The 18146-nt window shown below is 51.7% G+C and overlaps 1 protein-coding gene across 2 annotated transcripts in view; it reads left to right on the top strand.

Moving 5' to 3' along the window:
• Positions 1 to 1936: 1936 nt before the first annotated feature.
• The window catches only part of Wnt3a (Wnt family member 3A), a 44368-nt gene continuing 28158 nt past the window's right edge, over positions 1937 to 18146 (top strand). For both annotated transcript variants that reach the window (XM_074056114.1, XM_020153227.2), the window contains exon 1: positions 1937 to 2158. In XM_074056114.1, coding sequence (XP_073912215.1) covers positions 2088 to 2158 — 71 coding nt within the window. In that variant the 5' untranslated portion in view covers positions 1937 to 2087. The remainder of the gene's footprint in view (positions 2159 to 18146) is intronic.

Here is an 18146-nt window from a genome sequence, read left to right as displayed (position 1 = left end):
ACAGAGGTGCTCCCACCATGGCTCTAATCCCCAGGCCCCAGCACAGGGGAGGTGAAGGCAGTGAGAGCCTGCCTGCCTCAGGCTCAGGCCCCCACCCAATCCCACAGCCCAGGTTCCCCTAGTAATGCGATAATTGGGTGGGATTTTTGCTGAGAGAGAGGGAAAGTCCAGAATACTGACAAGCCAGCTCTCTCTCTCTCCCTGCCTAGCTGGAGAATTTTTCCCTCCTTCCCTCTGAGGGTGGGGGGCATGCAGTAATTCAGAGGAGGGGGGTTGATGGGGACCAGACATGCTTAGACTAAACTGAATCTCAATGGTGGTGTGAGAGAAAGGGAACTTATACTGAAAGAGAATGACTCTCAGGGCTCCTGATGCAGTCATCAAGTGACCCCTGGAACCAGCATCCACAGGACCATGGCATCCTCAACCCCACAGGAAGCCAACGTGGTGAAGCCAAGGGGGTGTATGCCATGAGAGGTGCTCCGCCTCTGGTTCTCTAGACTGCAAAAACCTAGAGGGACAGCTGGCCAACCCTCCCCTGAGAAGCAGCTTATGCCAGTCCCACACCGTCCTTCCCTTGAGCTTCCCACACTCTTCAACCCACACCAGGGTTCAAGGCACAGGGCTCTAGGGAGCAGACCATCCACACTATTGACAAGCCTGAAACTGCAGTTCTACCTTTGGTGGCTCCCTTGAGCCTCTTTCCTCAATTCCAAAACAGTGGCAAGAATTCCTGCTAAGCTCATGTTTCAGCGTTACTGTGATGAGGATCATTGAATGGTGGGAGGGTTTCTCCTGCCTTTTGTGCTTTCAGGTGTCCCAGGGAAGCTGGGTACACATCCGGACTTGGATGCTCGCCTCCCAAAATTACAAAACTCCCCATCCCTGGACGACAATGAGCATGCAAATGGACTCAAAGCTGAGGAATTGGTGAGACTCTGTATCACCTTGGTCAAGTCACTTTCTCTTTCTCATTAGCAAAAGTATATGGCTTTCCTAAATTGTCAGAAATTCCTCTAGTGAGACTACAGCCCTGAACAGATAGGGAGGTTGTGGTCCCAGAGCCAGAGCTCAACAGCTACATCTTCTCCACCCCAGCACCAGGGGCTGCTCTGTTCTCTCCCTGGTGGAATACAGGGGAGAAAGTGGAGAGATCAATACCTGGGTTCCAGACAGCGCTACCTTCTAACCGCGAACTGTAGAGGCAGGGTTACACTTTGGTCGTCCATCTAGCAGGGCTGTGGTCCCTGCCAATGGATCCGGCTGCAGGCAGACCGGCAAGGCGCGGTCGGAGGGATCCGCCTCGGACAAACATTCCCCCCGGGCAAGGTGATGGATGAGGGGAGTTGCAGCCTAGCCACCGAGAGGGCAAAAAACAGGGCGTGACACAACAGGAACAAGAACGAGTGGAGGATTGAGTGCCCCACCGAGAGCGCGAGACCAGGGCGCTGGGAGCTGGAAACCCGGGACGCTGCACTGGAATCCCGAGAGACGCTGTCCTGGAAGCTCCCAGACAGCGCCTGAGGACTACGAAGTGCGGTTCCCCGCTGGCTCAGCGCGGCGCTCCGAGGCCGCTCACCCAAGTGCACACCAAGTGTACCCCGCGCACACCTGGACATCCGAACACCCTGCGCAACCCGGCGCGCATCTGCACACTCGCAGCACTCTGGGGTCCCGCGAGCACCCCAGCACTCACCTCAACACCTCAGCGCCCACGCGCTACCACTCACCCCAGCACCCGCGCACCCGCGGACGCAGGGGCCAGTTCCACTAGGCTTCAACTCCCAGGGCCCCGCCTGCCCCCTGCCCGCCCCTCCCGGGCCCCAGCTCCAGCCCCGGCGGGCGCCCCCCGCGGCGCTGCCCCGCCCCCGTCGCCCCGGGCCTCGGCCCGCCGCCCGGCCGCCTGCCCACCTGGCTCAGCGCCGCCCTCGGAGCCCGCGCACCGGTTCACACCCGTGCACACACGCGCACCCCGCGCACCTCGCGGCCGCAGGAGGGCCCAGCGCCACCACCTTCCCGGGACCGGACCGCCCCGGCGCCCGCTCTCTCCAGGCTGACTCCGGCCCTGAGCGTTTTCCAGCCCCGCGATGGCTGCGCTCGGATACTTCTTAGTGCTCTGCAGCCTGAAGCAGGCGCTGGGCAGCTACCCGATCTGGTGGTGAGTAAACCTCCTCGTGTTCGCCCCTGCTGGGGTGCGGCCTCAGAGTACTAGTCCCCTCGGGCAGGGCCCCCACCAACTCTCCGCGCGCCGGCAGCAGGCGGGTTGTTTTCCTTGGCCGCCACTTGGACCTGTTCGGGCCGCGGCTGGGACGCGGGTGGCGGGGCTTCCGGGGACACTGATTCACCGGGCTTGGCGAGGAGGGACCGAGAAGGTCCCAGCTGTCCCCAACGTCGGGCCGGGAGAGGTGGAAAGTGGGTCAGTGCATGACACTAACGCAGAGGCGATGGGCGAGAGAAGAGGGCAAGCGGGAAGCAGAACCGGGAAGAGGGAGACGGAGACTCTCCCTAGGGACCGTATTTTACACACACACACACACACACACACACACAAGGTTTAAAACAAAGTCGGTGAGACAAGACCGAACAGCTCGGAGCAGCGCAGTTACGTAAAGACAGCCTGGGACCGGGCGGGGAGTGGCAAGAAGCCGGCTGCAGGGCGCACTGGGGCCAGCTCTGAGCCCTCTCCACTCCCCGCTGTCTGGGTGAAGGGTCCCCAGGGGCATCTGTTCTGCTGGCGAGAAGAGCAAGGAGAGAGTAAAGTAATGGTTTTGAGGGCTTCCTAGTGAGGAGCGCCTGCACCCCACCTCGGAGAGGGCAGAGCAGCGTCCTCCACTCCAGACAAGGCACATTATAGCGAGACCCTCCAAATCTGGGGATGGAAGTGCGGATATACCAAAGGAAGGGTCTTGGCTCTCAGGCCTCCCATGTCTACTGTACATACGCTGAGGAGAGAAGGCATCCGGGCGACCCTTCCCCCGGGTCATGTATTTCCACAGACCCTCACCCCATTCAACTCTGTCACAAGGGTGCTCTCAGATGCTCAGATCTGACGAACACAAGTGGGAGGAATGCGGGCGCCAGTGGGGCCGGGGCGCGCCGCTGGTGGAGACCCAGTTGGACAGAAGCCTCTCCGCAAGCATGCACACTCTCCCCCCACCCAGGAGCACTCTACGACGGCTTGCCTGGAATTATAATAATTACGACAAGGGGAAGGGGGGGAGACTGAGCGAGCCGAAGTACATCTAATCCGATAATAATTTTTCTCTTCGAGATGGTTCAGGAGAGGAGCAGGGGAGCACGGGGTGGGGACGCGGGACCCGGCGCAGTGGGGCGGGGAAGGATGGGTGGGCAGCCCGGGGTCGGTTGAGGAGCCTGGGAGAGGCTGCAAGGCAGCGGAGACGCACTTCAGGGATCTTTGTGTAGCCTATCTCGCGCGCGTCCTCTGAACCCGCAGGGCACCTGCCGCTCAGGGTGGCCTCCCTGAGTGCGGGTTGTGGTGGGCGCACCTTGGGGCACAGGGATACTGACACTTGTCTTCCCGACCTTAGGGAGCCAGGGGCAGCGCGTCCGAGAGAGCCCCGCGGGCTGTCCGCTCCTGCGCCAGGCTTCTAATTAGAACCCGCCGCCGCTGCATTCCTGGGCGCAAGAGGAAGCTCCTTCGCCCCCGCGCTCCTCCCATAAAGAAGGGCCTTGTCGCCAGCCTCCTGGCAACCCCGCGCCCTAGGATCTTTGCCTGATCTGTCTTGAGGGTCCTAGCCTTGCCCCCCTACCCCTAACACATGTATACCACCCTTTTCACCTGGGTTGTATGCGTTCCATCCCAAATTTACCCCTCAGACATTCTCAGGTGCACCCTGGTATTCTCCAGGTGAGCGGAGAGGGCGGGATGCAGGAGAAGTGAGGTCCCTGACCCTCCCATCCCTCCCCTCAAGGAACCGCAGCAGCCTTTTGGCCCCAGCGGTAGCATGGAAGCCCACCTGGTAGGGATGGGTGGCAAGGACCACCCCTCCAACCATCCCCACTCCCACTTTGTTCTCAGTAAAATTCTCACACTTAATAATTCTGCTTCCTGAGAAGAGGCAACCTGCCTCCTGGATGCTGACTCCCTGGGGAGAAGAACCTCCTGCCCCTTCTATCCTCTCTACCTAGGCAGGCAGAATAGAATAGGAAAGACACAATCTCTCCACAGCTTTAGCTTGAGTTAGCACACAGGCAGAATGGAGAGGATAATAATAACAATAACTCTAACAAGCCATTATGGAGTGTGACGTATACAGTGGAATTGCTGGCTGAAATGAAATGTTTCTCTCTTCTTTCTTCATTTTCTCTCTCTGCTGGTTGGGCTCCTAGTGACCCCACACAGGAGCAGATCTACCTGGGGGACTCTCTTTATGACTTACCACCTTCATCCTCAGCCTCCTTAATTGGTTGTTTTATCTCACTGTTCCTCCCTAAAATGAAGCCTCTGGCCCCACCACTTTCCTCCCTCACCTCTTCACCTCCTCCTCTTGCCCCAACCCCAGGACCTCGCATATGAAAGTGAAAGTGACTGAAGGGAAAAATGCTGCCTCACCTGTAGAAACAAAACCAGGAAACAGCTCAAATCAGGAATAATTAGGCTTTTGAAGTCTCTGTGACTCTTAGCGGGGGAAGTTGAGAGAGAGAAGAGAAAGTTGCCACCAGCATTACCCTGTGGGAATATGAAGGGCCACCTGCCTTCCAAGGAAGGAGGTGTCTTTTTTTTTTTCAGTACTGGGACTTGAACTCAGGGCCTACACCTTGAGCCACTCTGCCAGCCTTTTTTGGTGATGGGTTGGTTTTTTTTTTTTTTTTTCAAGATAAGGTCTCATGAACTATTTGCTTCAAACTGCTGTCCTCCTGATCTCTGCCTCCTGAGTAGCTAGGATTACAGAGGTGAACCACAGAAGGGAGGTGTGTTTAACCCATGACACCAGTACCCTGAGGTCCCAAGGTTGAGTGGATGCAAGCCACAAAGAGACAACAGGCCATCTTAAGTAAGATCAGAACAGTCCAAAGCTGTGCAGACCTCCAACGCTGTCCGTTCTGGGTTCCTTGGATAATGGGGGAAGAAGGGCAGGCAGACCAGGGACCAAATCAAGGCCTGGGCACCTGCTGAAGTCCCATGGGCCTGTGTGCAAAGTGCAGCCTTCGCCTCTCTCCACTCCCCTTGTCCAGTTCTCTTCTCATGGCATTAGAATGAATCAAAAGAACCCAAGTGAACAGAGGAATGCCATCTGGATAAAAGGGCACAGACTCCAATAAGAACAATACCTCATAGGCATCAAGTGCTCCAAGGTGCATCTTGGATACCTTCTTCCTAGGTCAGGGCTGACTGAATCTTATCACCACTACAGTCAGGGCCCTAGAGGTCAGCCTTGTCTCTCCCTCTCCCTACTCCTCAGACCCAGAATCCAAACCAATCTTAGACTTTATTCATTGTTCAAATTCTTCCACTTCCTCTATCAGGCTGCATTCCCTCCTCAACCTCTCCAGCCTCATTTCTTCCCATCCCTCTCACCTGGAACCCAATACTGCCACCTGGATTTCTTGCTGGGTGATCATTGCTCTTCTCTTCACCTGCAGGACTGCCTGTGCCCCAGCCACCCTTTTCCTGTCCAGGGCTCCTCTCCTGCTGCCTCACTAGTCCCTGCTGAGCAATGCACTCTGGAGCAAATGGCCACACCTGTAGAGCAGTGTGAGGCAAGCATCCAGCCTTCTCGCTCCTTAGGACAACTTCCCTCCAAGGTTCTCCCTGGTATGCCTCTGAGCCTGTGTGCTGCCTCACACTGACAGAAGCACTTCAGTGAACCCCAATTCTGTAGCACCAACTCAAATTCCTCTGCTCTGCATGCAGGCCTTTCACAGCTTCTCACTTCTCAAGTTCTTCTTCAGCTCCCCATCCCCCCCCCCCACACACACACATACACACACACTGATGGGAACAGACTATCTCCTAGGAATGGGTGCTTAGCCTTTATTCCACCCCCTCTGTCCTGAAGTCATATTGTCATTTGTCATCAGGTGGCCCCACTTAGCACCCCAGTAGAACACACAGATGTTATGTGAAAGAGTGTGGAAGGGTGGCTGCAACCATGGGGTAGGTGTGACCCTGCAGTAGGTGGAGGTGGAGGAAAGGATCCAGATGAGGTGGAAAGGCATGTGCATGTCCATGAGATGGCCATGAGGAGCAGGTAGGTGGGCTGTAGTGTGGAGCATATGAGGAGGTCCAGAGAGACCAGCTGGGCAAGTAGCCCCAGGGACTCAGGGAGGACCCAGCAAGATGTCTGTGCTTACCAGATAGGCAGGCCGAGGACCCCCACCCCCAGAGTTGCCATGTGTGAGTCTGTACTCTGTGCATTCCTACCCAGGAGGCCTGTCCCCTCCCTTCCTCTTCTCATTCCCTTTTTCTGCCCACATCTGTCACTCTGTCCCTCAGTCTCTGTCTCTTTCCTTCCCTGTCTCTCTGTCTCTATCTCTGTATTCTCTCTTCATTCAGTCTCTGTCTTTCTTGGTCTCTGTCTCTTTACCTCTGTCTCTGTATTTCTGTCTGTCTCTGTTCTCTCATGTTTGTCAGACTCTGTCTCTCTCTCTCTGCTTCTGTCTGTTTCTCCCTGTCTCTCTCTGCTTTCCTCTCTATCTCCCTCTCTTTCTGTGCACCCCTGAGGCTGGTTAGGTCAGTAACTAGCATAAAAACTTGCAAATTTAGAGCAATCAAGACACCCCAACCACCAGTACTAAAAGTTCAGAGACACTGGGCTGGTGTTGCCTCCCCCGAAGTGCCAACAATCAAATTTTCATAAAGGGTACTATTAGAAATGGCCACAGGAGGAATATTACAGGTCAAAATCGCTTGTCACAAAACCACTGAGTTTGGAGCCAGCCCTTCCCTGAGCACAAAGTGCACCCTCCCAAGCATTTCCTACCTTTGCTGCTAACACCCTCTGAGTACCATGGGGGCTCTGCTCTCCTAGGCTGTTTGCCTCTCTGTTTCTTGATGCCTTTTTTTCACCTTTTGAATGACTTTCTGGCTCATTTGTATAAGTCTCCCAGCCTACACTGGAAGATGAGTCAGCACAATCACAATGAGTACAATCTTAGGAGGACCATTAATAGCCTAGTGACCACCCCTCCACTGGGTCCCTGTATACATCTCTGGCCTGGGGAGACAGAAAGATCCAGTCCCCTGGCAGCTTTGCTATCCTCTTGGGTCTGATCCAGGATGGGGGAACTAGGACTCAGATTTGTCACCTCTGCCCAGGAAACATGGCCAGTACTGCTCAACATGGAGTCCATTGATTAAAGCCCATATGTGAACAATCAGTCAGTTGTCCACGAAGAAATAAAAATAGGAATTGAAAAAATTTGGTGACATCATAGCAGCTTGTTGCTGCAACATTTTAATATATTTTACCATAATGGATTAAAAATTATGAAAGACCAACGCACCAAGTTCTTCCCTGGCTAGTTTAGGAACACCTTCAATACCTGCTGCCCAGCCTGAAACCACTCTGTAATCAGAATGCCTTCATAAGAACTGCTGTTCCTAGCCTTTATTATCTGATTTTTACATTTGCTGTTCTGAGAAGTTGAAGGATTGGGACCACCATGGCTGAGAAGTTTCGGGAGAGGACCTGTTTTGAGTCTTTGGAAGGCCTTTGGGGAAGGAGGATTTGACATCTGTGTGGCTCCAAAGTTTGTAGGTGAAGGACCAGGAGGCTGATTGGGACTCAAAGTATAAAAAGACTTTCTAAGGATGCATGTTGGTGCCAATAATAGTCATGGTCCCTGGGAGATGGTGCACTGCAGAAAACAAGACCAAGAAAGGCAGTCAGCTACAGATGCAGACAGGAGGTCCCAGGACACCATTCATGAGCCACACGGCCCTCACCACTGCAGCAGCTAGTACTCCTCACAAAAGTCCCACTAAACTTACCCTAAACTCTGCAAGGTTTAGTTCAAGGAATGTTGTTCAATGGTCAGACACGCTACATTTGTAGAGGGTCCTGGGCCGAATCTCAAAGAGAAGTGCAGACCCCTGGCCCAGAGTGACTCCAGCTTGACTTTGCTTTACTGGCCCCACCACCTGCTCACAGAGGACCTGTTCTTCCCTTTGGAAACAGGCATATCCCCTGCACCTACATCATCAGGGCTGTGACAGTAGTGAGGGGATACATCAGTCAAGTTGTAGACATCATTACATCATTCTCCTTCCTGGCCTTGCCCTTTGTCGGCCACAGCTAATCATAAGGTCGATTTGGATGAATGAATGGACACAGGGTCTTTCCTGTGGAAAACAGACACCTAAGCACAGTGGTGGGGGGACGGACATACAAAGACACAATTTAATATTTACACAATTTAATATTTATTTGTCAATAATCCTACCAATGGACAATTTTCCATCCCCAAGGCCAAGGGAACCTGGTCTCTACTTGTGCCTCTGTCTCCCTCCCAAATTCCCCAGGTGGCACCCTGAAGGTGTCTGACACATTGGTGCTTCCACATTCCTTCACCAGCAAAATGAAACGTGCTGCTGCCGCCCAGAGAGCCTGGCAGATACATGGCCGCCGGCACGGGAGCCTCCCCACCTGCCGGGACTCGCTCAAAGTATGTGTCAGTAATCCCACTGGCCCGGTGGGGCAGGACAGGCGGTGGCTGGGAGGGCTCCAGGCAGGGCCGTGCAGCCATGAATGGGGACCTGGGGGACTTCTTCCCAGGTCAGAAAGTGCTTGGGCTCCTAAGAGTGGCTCACCTTTGCAGATGCTGCCAGTGGGTGGAAAGAGACTCCAAAACCTCAGGGGTCTCAGACAAGCTGGCACCCTTGAAGCAGTCCTCCATCCAGGTGACTCCAAGGCAGTCCCATTTCAAAGAGGACAGACTGCTCTGGTCATCCACTGATAGGGAAAAGCCCCATGCTGTGGGTTTTAGGTTTGAGGATGGAAGCCTTGTCCTGTCCTTGGAGAGGCCCTGAGCTTAAAAGACAGAGTGGCTTCTTGGAACAGGGTGGCCTCACTCTATGCACCCAAAGCGCTGGCCCAGCCAGTGCACTCCTCAGCAAAGAACTCCGCCCCCCCCCCAATCCTCCTCTTTCCCTCAGGGTGTGGGCAGAGCCACTATATCCCGCCTGCCTGCATCTGACTCTGTGCTTACTGTGCCCGGCTCTGTGCCAGCAAAGAACAAGGGAAGGCAAGAAAAGCGCCTCTTGCCCCAGACACAGATGCAGGAGGAGGTGGGCAAGAGTCAGAAGGTCCCAGAAAGGCAGCTAGAAATGCTTGCAATGAAAGCTGTGCAATGCTTCCCAGAGAGGGGTGGCTCCAGAATACTTGTTGGTGGGACATGGCCTGGCTTCTCTAAAGTCAGTGAAGCAAGGGAGACCTTGGAGTGGACCTTTCCATGCCTCTCTCTTGGAGCCTTGGATAGAATAATATCTGATCACCTCATTTGACAGACAGTGGGGAAAGAGATATCACAGTAAGCAAGCAAATGATGCTCGAGCCTGCTGAATATCACTGGCTTCTGCCCCACCCTAAAGAGCCCCCCGCATCAATATGCCTACATTGAAAATAATTGGTGGGTCCCTTCTTAGTCCTAGAATGCCCCCAGGAAACATGCAAGCACTGAGCTTCACCCTCAGTGCATAGGCACTCCGAGTTTGCCAAATTTTGCTGTAAAAAGAAACCTAGCAAGTCATCATAACTTGCTAGGAAAGAGCAACCCCATGAGACCAGGACCCTCACAGGCTGTCAGGACCTCACAGCCACAGCATCACAGGACCCTTCCGTCAGCCCCGAACCTCCATCCATAGGCACCAGCTAATGTGAAAACAGTGCCACAGTACCAGGACAGTAAAATTTACATGAGACCAAACAGGAGCTCAAGGACCTTGGCCCAGAGAGGCCGGTGCTAGCCCAGGCTGGGCTGGCCTACCGCCTGTCTTGGAGTCCTGGGCCAGCCTTTTACTTCCCCTGCATGTCACAGCCAGCGTCTCTGCTGTATCCCTGGCCAGGTGCCCGGCCTTTCAACAGGAGGGAGGGAAAGAGGAGGGAGAAAAACCATTAGTGCTTATGGGCTGTGGGCGTGGCTCACGTGGCCATGACCACAGGCTTAAACCATGAGTCTAGGGACAGGGCCACGTTCCAAAACAACATTCTATGTGCTCTGAGTTAAAGGTGATGATCTACCCTTAAACACAAACTATGATTTTAAAAGTAAAACTGACAGCATTAATGAAAATTAAGGCACAACAAGTCTGTGACAGGTCAATATGAAAATGCAAGCATTTTCATTAGTTTTATTCAGCATATACATTTTTGATACAGACAAAAAAGGTTGGTTCTGCTTTTTAATGCTCATAGTCATTTGTTAAACATCTTCTACACTCCTGGGACCTTATGAAGATGACCTTGGCATTTGCTTCAGCTCCAAGGTACTCAGGGGCCATAATCCACTCACCTAACCCTAGCTGTTGGCCCTTTCTGCTGTGTGGAAGGTCTCTAAAGCTGGGATTCCAGGGAAAGGCACAGAGTAGGAAACAGCAGGACCTCACTCAGGAGAAGGGAAGAGCATTCTACTTGGGACACTGCTTCTAGGATATCCAGGGGACATTGTATTGTGACATGTAATTGGGCAGTTAAAATTCTAGCTGCTCAGCCAGGTGGCAGCTGAAAGTGAGGGAATGTAGATGCCTCCTGAGACACCGTCCTCCACCATGGGGTTGGCAGTGAGAGGGGAAATAAAATGAATTCCTCATGGGGTGAATCACCAAGACCAGGTGCAGAGAAATGGGTGCAGGAAGGGCGGGTGGGTCTCTCAGTTTTTCTCCAGGGCTGGGTAGGGCCTTTCTACCCTTGTTATTCCCACTGCCCCGAGGCAGAGTGTAGTAGACCTCACTGTGACCCACTGTGATGGACAAAAGGATGTGGAGCATGGATGGGGAGTGACTGAGTACAGGGTCTCTCACTCTCAGCTTCACCTGGGAAAAGACAGGGGTACAGGCTGAGCCAGGACACCAGGATCCTTAAGTAAGGGTCTTCTGTCCCTATCTGGACACCAATTTGTACACCAATGTAGTGCCTGTGTGAGAGGGTAAGGGAGAGATCAGAGAATTCATCAGACACCTCTAGGAAGCCAAGTGGTAGCTCAGGGTGGGCACATGAGGTTTGATGAGGGGCTGGGTTCACACTGGGTAGGACAAAGGTTTCTAGTTAGACTGCTTAGCCTGTGGCCATCTCTTGGGGCCTTGTGAGCAGGCAGGGGCCACTGGACAACTGCCAGGGTTCCCTGTCCCCTCTCTAGCACCTGACAGCTTCTCTTTCTGTCTTTGGGATATCCCTGTATATACATCCATCTGATGTACCTTGCCCTTTGTAGGATCCTTACAACCTCCAGAGGGACAAGATAGACTTCCTGACATCCCAAGAGGATTATGCTCTTGGTTGACTCCTGGGAGAATGGGCCAAAAGGAAGCAGGAGGGCAGGTGTCAAGGCCCTCAGGATCCCATGAAGACCAACTCGGGGCTGTGGAGAGTAAACACATTTTGCATTTAGACTTAAGTTTTAGAAGGGTCCTTGTCCACCAGATGTCTTTAGAATCTTGGAACATCTGAGCTGGATGCAGCCTCAGAATCCAGGGGATGCTGTTGACCCCAGGACTAAACAGGGAGAACTTTGCTCCAAACCAGCAACCTCCAAGTTCATCTAGGGAAACTCAAGCTCCAAGATTCTCAAAGGGCTAGCGAGAGTAAACCAGGCCTGGGAGCAAGACAAGACCTGACAGTTGGAGACTGTTAGGGGAGGCAGGTAGGGGGCTGGGCAGTAGCCAATGGCAAGAGTGATACTAGAGAGTTTGAAGGAACAAATACAACTCATTGAAGATATGGAAAGAGGACTGGCAGAGTGGTTTAAGTGGTAGAGCACTTGCCTAGCAAGCACAAAGCCCTGAGTTCAACCCCTAGAGTGGAGAGAGAAAGAAGGAAAGAAAGGCACTAAAATGCAGGAGGAGCTGTCCAAAGACCACTGGGACAGCCAGTGAAGGTGATGGTGGCCTTCTTGGTGCTTGCACTACACAGTACTCAAAGAGTGGCACCCTCTCAGAGATGCTTTTCTTTTCCCCTTAGGACCCAAGAAGCTCAGAGGGTGCTGGAAGTTAGAGGAAGATGGGAAAATTCAGTGGGGTGGGATATGGTGAGCCCATTGTTCCTGTTGCTGTGGAACGAATGTCCACAGACTTAGGAGGCTTTCATAGCTCATGAGTGGGCAGGCAGCACATATGCTCTTGGTCTCACAAAGCAAAAATCAAGGTGTCATCCATGCTGAGGAAGAACCTACCTCCAAACTCATCTACATTGTCAAGGGTCAGTTCCTGCAGTTGTAGGACTGAGTCCCTGATTACTGACTGGCTATGGCCCCAGGGTTCTTCTTAACTCCTGGTGGTCACTCTCTGGCCCTAGAATGTGGCCCCTTCTTCTCAGAGGCAGCACCTTTGAGGCAAATTTCCATTCTTCAGGTCTCTCTGACATCTGAAAGTACATATGGTTAGGTTAACTCAAGATTGCCTAACCTTAAAATACGTGTGCAAAATCTCAGTGAGGGGTCCTGTGCATAGTTCTGGGCTTCAGGATAGCAAGTGTGGAGTCCTGCCAGACTCTGGGCATGGAGAGGCTCAATGGATGGCTGGGGATAGTGAGGTAGGGAACTATGTACTATTCAGGTGAGTGGCCATCTGCTTTTCCAGCTACAGAGCAGCACAGCAACCCAGCTCACAACAAGCCCAGGTGGACATGAGCAGTGGGCAGCAAGTCTATCACCAAACCTCATGTCAAATCCCCACAAATACTCCAGGGCAGCCTCCGGGTACCAGATCCTTGAGCAGGACTTCCAACCAGCATTCCAAAATGGGACAGGAAAATGAAATGCTCATTTTAACCTGCCAGTCCCTGCCATAGACCCTTGCCTTCAGCGAACAGAGGCACCATTCTACAGCTGCATCCATGGTCTCTGACGTCAGCACCAAGAGAAGTCAGAGAGTTTCATCTCTGGTGACAGGTTGTGTGGAGATTACAAATATTGCTGCTCTAAAATTTTGTGGGAACTCAGCCCATGTGTTAGCATAAATAAAGGAACACGTACTCTATGGAATCATAAGCTTGTTCTCAGTCCTTGTAACCATATCAGTCAGTTTAGTTCCTTATAATGATTTCTTCTCCCCTTTCCTTCTGGGGCCTAACCTGATGAGAGTACAGAGAGCTTGGATGGTACTTAGAACTTATATTGCACTCAATTCCCCTCTTGCTGGCATTAATTAAGAAACAGTAAGCCACATGGTGGTGAATGCCTGTAGTACCAGTATTTGGGAAGCAGAGGCAAGAGGATCTCAAGCTTGAGGCCAGACTGGGTACATAAATAAACTCTTTCTAGGGCCAGGCATGGTGACCCACACCTGTAATCCCAGCTATTTATGGGGCAGAGATAAGGAGGATCCAGGTTTGAGACCAGCCTGGCAAAAAGTTAGAGACCCCCATAATCCAGGCATGGTGATATGCATCTGTAATCCCAGCTATGTAGGAGACTCACAATCTGAGGCCAGTCCTAGGCAACAAAACAAAACAAAAACCCATGAGACCCTACCTAAAAACCAAAAAGTTAAAAAGGGGCTGAAGGCATGGCTCAAGTGCTAAAGCACCTGCCTAGCAAGTAGGAGGTCCTGAGTTTAAAACCCAAAAAAAAAAAAAAAACCCAGAACCTGTCTCAAAAAACTAAGGGCTTGATGTAGCTCAGTGGTAGAGCACTTGCCTAGCATGCACAAAGCTCTGGGTTCTATCTCCAGGACCACAAAACAAACAAATCGACAAAAAAGCAGTAAACTACTGAATTGGGAACATTATTGTCATCGTTACTGTGTCAATCCTTCTGGTTCTTTCTAACTATATTTATTCTCAACTTGACCCTTCTGGATGACAAATTAACATAGTCCAGAGAGTTCCAAGCATGTGCAATACTTACTCACAAATTGCACTTAGTTTCCCCTGGCATTACATCAAGAAACAGAAAGCTACTGAGTCATTGCACCCATGTCCATCTGCTGCTTGGTTCCTCTAACTGTATTTCTCCTACACTTGTTCTTCCAGAACCCTAACTTGAGAATAGCACAGATGTTTCCCTACAATCTCAGTACTTTCACTCTGTGTTCACATCTTTTTTTTTTTTTTTTTTGGCGGTACTGGAGTTTGAACTCAGGGCCTCACACTTCCTAGACAGGTGTTCTACCACTTGAGCCACTCCATTGCCCTGTTTTGTGCTGGGTATTTTCAAGATAGGGTCTCATGAACTATTTTGCCAGGCTGGCTTCAAACTGTGATCCTTCTGATCTCTGCCTCTTGAGTAACTAGGATTACAGGCATGCACCACCAGCACCCAGCTGTGTTCACATCTTAAATGACTACAATACCAAAACCAAAAAAGCTACCCTGGCATACCACAACCAGCTAACACAGACTCCCCAGTTTTTGTCTCCTGAAAACTTGATCCAAGAATGGAACCCTGGGGAGACCTGTCTACTGGGAGGAAGCACCCTGTGGTGCAGCACTTGTCAGTTTACAGAGCCCCTCTGCAGCTCAGTGCTGCCATACTCCATGGTGACACCCTGAGACAGGCACAGCATCCTCTGTAGCCACTGATCCCTTTGAAGGTTCTTCCAGCTCTCCTCTCCCCCTCCCAGCCCCAGGTCAGACCCCCTCCATCGTCCTGTCCTCCCAGAAGGGTATGGGAGGAAAAAGTCACAGATTGTGATTTCTCAAGTATTGATTGACTAGGGGCATCTACGTTCCAGGTGGATTCTGGGGCTTGGGGGGAGGAAAGGGATGGTATATGACTGACCAGTGTAGATTTTTATATGGTTTTTAAAAAATGACTCCATTGATCCCCAAGACTGATCTGAAATCTGGAATCTTAATAAGTCCCCTTGACCCTTCTCTGCTCTCTCCCTTATACATAACAGCTCTCAGCCTTCCTTGGACAGGGCCTCCGTTACCTAGGCCTTTTTGATGGCCCTGTTCCCTGAGAAGAATGATCCAGGCAGCAACTCAAGAAACTTAAGGAATCCTTGGGTCCAGAGAAGACAGCAGTCTTCCCCTCCAGCCCCCTAAGTCCATGTGGACGAGCAGGAAGGATCAGTTGGGGCTGGTAAAGTCTAGCTTGGACAGCATGCACCCTGGCCTCCTTATGTAGGGAAGATAGTGAGCAGGGGCCTGCCCCAGGAGGGGTAAGCAGAGTGAGCTGACTGAGCACCCCCAGAGGACAGGCCTAGGGACAGGCTGTGCACCTGGGGAGTTCCCCTCTGCCACTCCTCCCTGCCCTGGGAGTGAGTGAGATTTCCCAGGCTCTGTGCTGTCTGCAGAAGATGCAGGGTTCTGAGGCTGAGCAAAGCACCCTCTTTGTTAGTTTATCTCCCCACCCCCCCACAACATTTTCAACCCCTCCCCACTGTTGTCAACCCCCCCCAGAATGAGTCCTGCTGGCATCTTAAGGTGAAGACCACTTGCCCTTTGGAACTGGCCAATGCCCATGGGGCAGTTCCTATTCTGAAGACAGCAAAAAGTCAAGTTCTCTTTTTCTCTTTAAATAAATAGCTTTGTTTTCCAGTCAATCCAAATCTCCAAGTCAATGAAAATATTCAATGAGTAAAGACAGGGATGTCAGACAGATGGACAGGCAGATGCTCCACCACCACCACCCCCACCTTCTGTGGCAGCAATGAGCCACTGAAGAGAAAAAAGAACAGGGAGATTTTCATTCAGAAGAGATACAGAACTAAGACCACAAACACCTACATATCCGTAACTCACATTTAACTCAGCCTAGTGTACTTCCTTACCAGACCACCACTCCCTGACCACTTAAGCATGCACATCATTAATTAGCATCCCACGTTTTGCAAATAACATACCCTGTGGAGTGCCACTGTGTGGAATGGGTAGAAGCAAAGTATTGTAGTTCATGAGTAGAGGAGAGAGCCTAATAGGGAAGCCTTAGATGACCAGCTCATCCCTATTTAAAAACAGGTTGAGAGTGGTATTGATTGCCCGTAACCTCAGCTACTCTTGAAGTGGAGGTAGGAGGATCACGGTCTGAGGCCAGCCCAGGCAAAAGGGTGAGACCCTATCTGAAAAACAAACTAAAGCCAAAAGAACTGGAGGAGGGTGGTGGCTTAAGAGCAGAGCACTTGCCTAGAGAACATGAAACCCTAAGTGTAAGCCCCAGTACTACCAAAAACCAAAAAGAAAACAAGAAGCCCCTTTGTCCTGGACAAACCAGAAGGGTTGGTCCTCTAGCTTCACCCTACACATAGGCCCTGGGGGCACCTCCACTGAGCTCCTGGGCTCTCCAAGATGTACAGTCTGAAAACCACTAGCTTGAGCCCACCAACACTTCCCAGACGCAGCAGGGGGAGCCTTGTGAGTGCCTGGCCTGGCCTCCATTCATGACTGAGGGTGTTGACCAAACCCCTTGAACTGCCAGTGAGGCTGGAGCCCCCAGAAGAAAGGCACCTGGTGAGTCCCAAGTCGCATCAAGCCCAGGCCTACAGGAGGAATGTCAGCTGCTGGATACAGGTTGAGTGGTCATTGGATAGGAAGCAGAGAAATCAGGATGGGGCAGATGAGCAGGGAAAGGAGATGATTATGCTTTTGAAGGGAAGCACTGCCAAGGTTAAGAGGAGACTTTGCTCTTAGTTTTGTATAGGTGGGAGGATCTTGGGGCAAATGTGGGTGCTGATGAATGGCCAGGTCAGGAGGAGGTCTAGGGAGAGCTGTGCACCTTCACGATTTATTGTTACAGGAGGAAAGCAGGTGCCAGGCAGGTGGGCTTAAAGGAAGTACACCTGGGGGCTTAAGTAAGAGATGGTCAAGGTGATTGGCTGAGAGTGGCAGGGGTATGAGGCATAGCCATGGCTTTCCTCCCTGGTTCAATCTCCTTTCTCTATGCTCTGGGGCAACTGGCTAGGCCCATCCTTTCTCTCACCCTCACAGTCAAGGAGCACTGATCCTGGCCAACCATGCTGCTGTTTCTCCACCCTCTCACTGGGACCCTGGACAGAAAGCTTTTCTTCCATTCTGCTAAGTATCCATTCAGACCACCCAGAGATGCCCTATTTGGTATGTCCAGCTCCAGCACAGGCACACAGTCTTAGTGGTCTGTACCCTGAAAGGAAAATGTGAGTTGTTTTTGTATCCCATGCAGGGCAGGGTTCGTGAGGTCCTGGAGAGGAGAGACCACACAACTCTCAAGAGCAGAAGCACCTACCCCACCTGCCCCAGGGCTGGTCTTCCTAGAAATGCAGTGGCATATCTGGTAGCATGCACATGGCAGGCATGTCCAGACCATAGACCCCACAAGCAGTGAGTGGATGAAGGAGTGAAGAAGCAGGCTTGCTCTGTGCACAGAGTTGCATGTGAGTGGAGAACAGATGGGAGAAAAATTGAGTAGCTGGAGGGAGAACAGGTCCCCAGGGAGCAGATATGCTAGGGATCCAGGACACTGTAAGTCTAGGCTGGAGGTAGTTGATGGAATAGACACGTCAACAGGCAGCCATAAGTGTGAGAATCTCTGTTTCTCCCACCCCAGCAGTCCCCCAAAGGACTTGGTCTTTCTTTTAAATCAAGGTGTAATTTTGTACACTTTGTTCTCTGTATCTCTGGGTTCTGTATCTGCAGATTTAACCAACTGAGGAATGAAAATATTTGGAAAAATAATTGCATCTGTAGTGAACATGTACAGGCCTTCTTTCCTTGTCATTATTCCCTAAGTAGTACAGTATAACAATTATTTACACAGCATTTACATTGTGTTAGGTATTCCAGGAAATTGAGAGACAATTTAAAGTGTACAGGAGGTTCTGTAGGTTATATGCAAATGTGATGGCATTTTATATAAGATTCTTGAGTATCTGCAGATCTTGGTATCCTCAGCGGTCCAGGAACCACTCCCCCTACAGATATTGAGAGGTGGCTGTGCTCTTGAACACACTTTATTGAGGACATATGTTTTTATGTCTTTGGGCTAAATTGCCCGACATGGACAGGAATGAATTTATTGTGATTTTTTTCCCTGATCACACCCCTGCCTGGAAG

Source organism: Castor canadensis, chromosome 15 (assembly GCF_047511655.1).
Source record: "Castor canadensis chromosome 15, mCasCan1.hap1v2, whole genome shotgun sequence".
Classification (NCBI taxonomy): Eukaryota; Metazoa; Chordata; class Mammalia; order Rodentia; family Castoridae; genus Castor; species Castor canadensis.
Note: the sequence above shows the minus strand (reverse complement) of the source record. Positions and strands in the feature narration are given on the sequence as shown.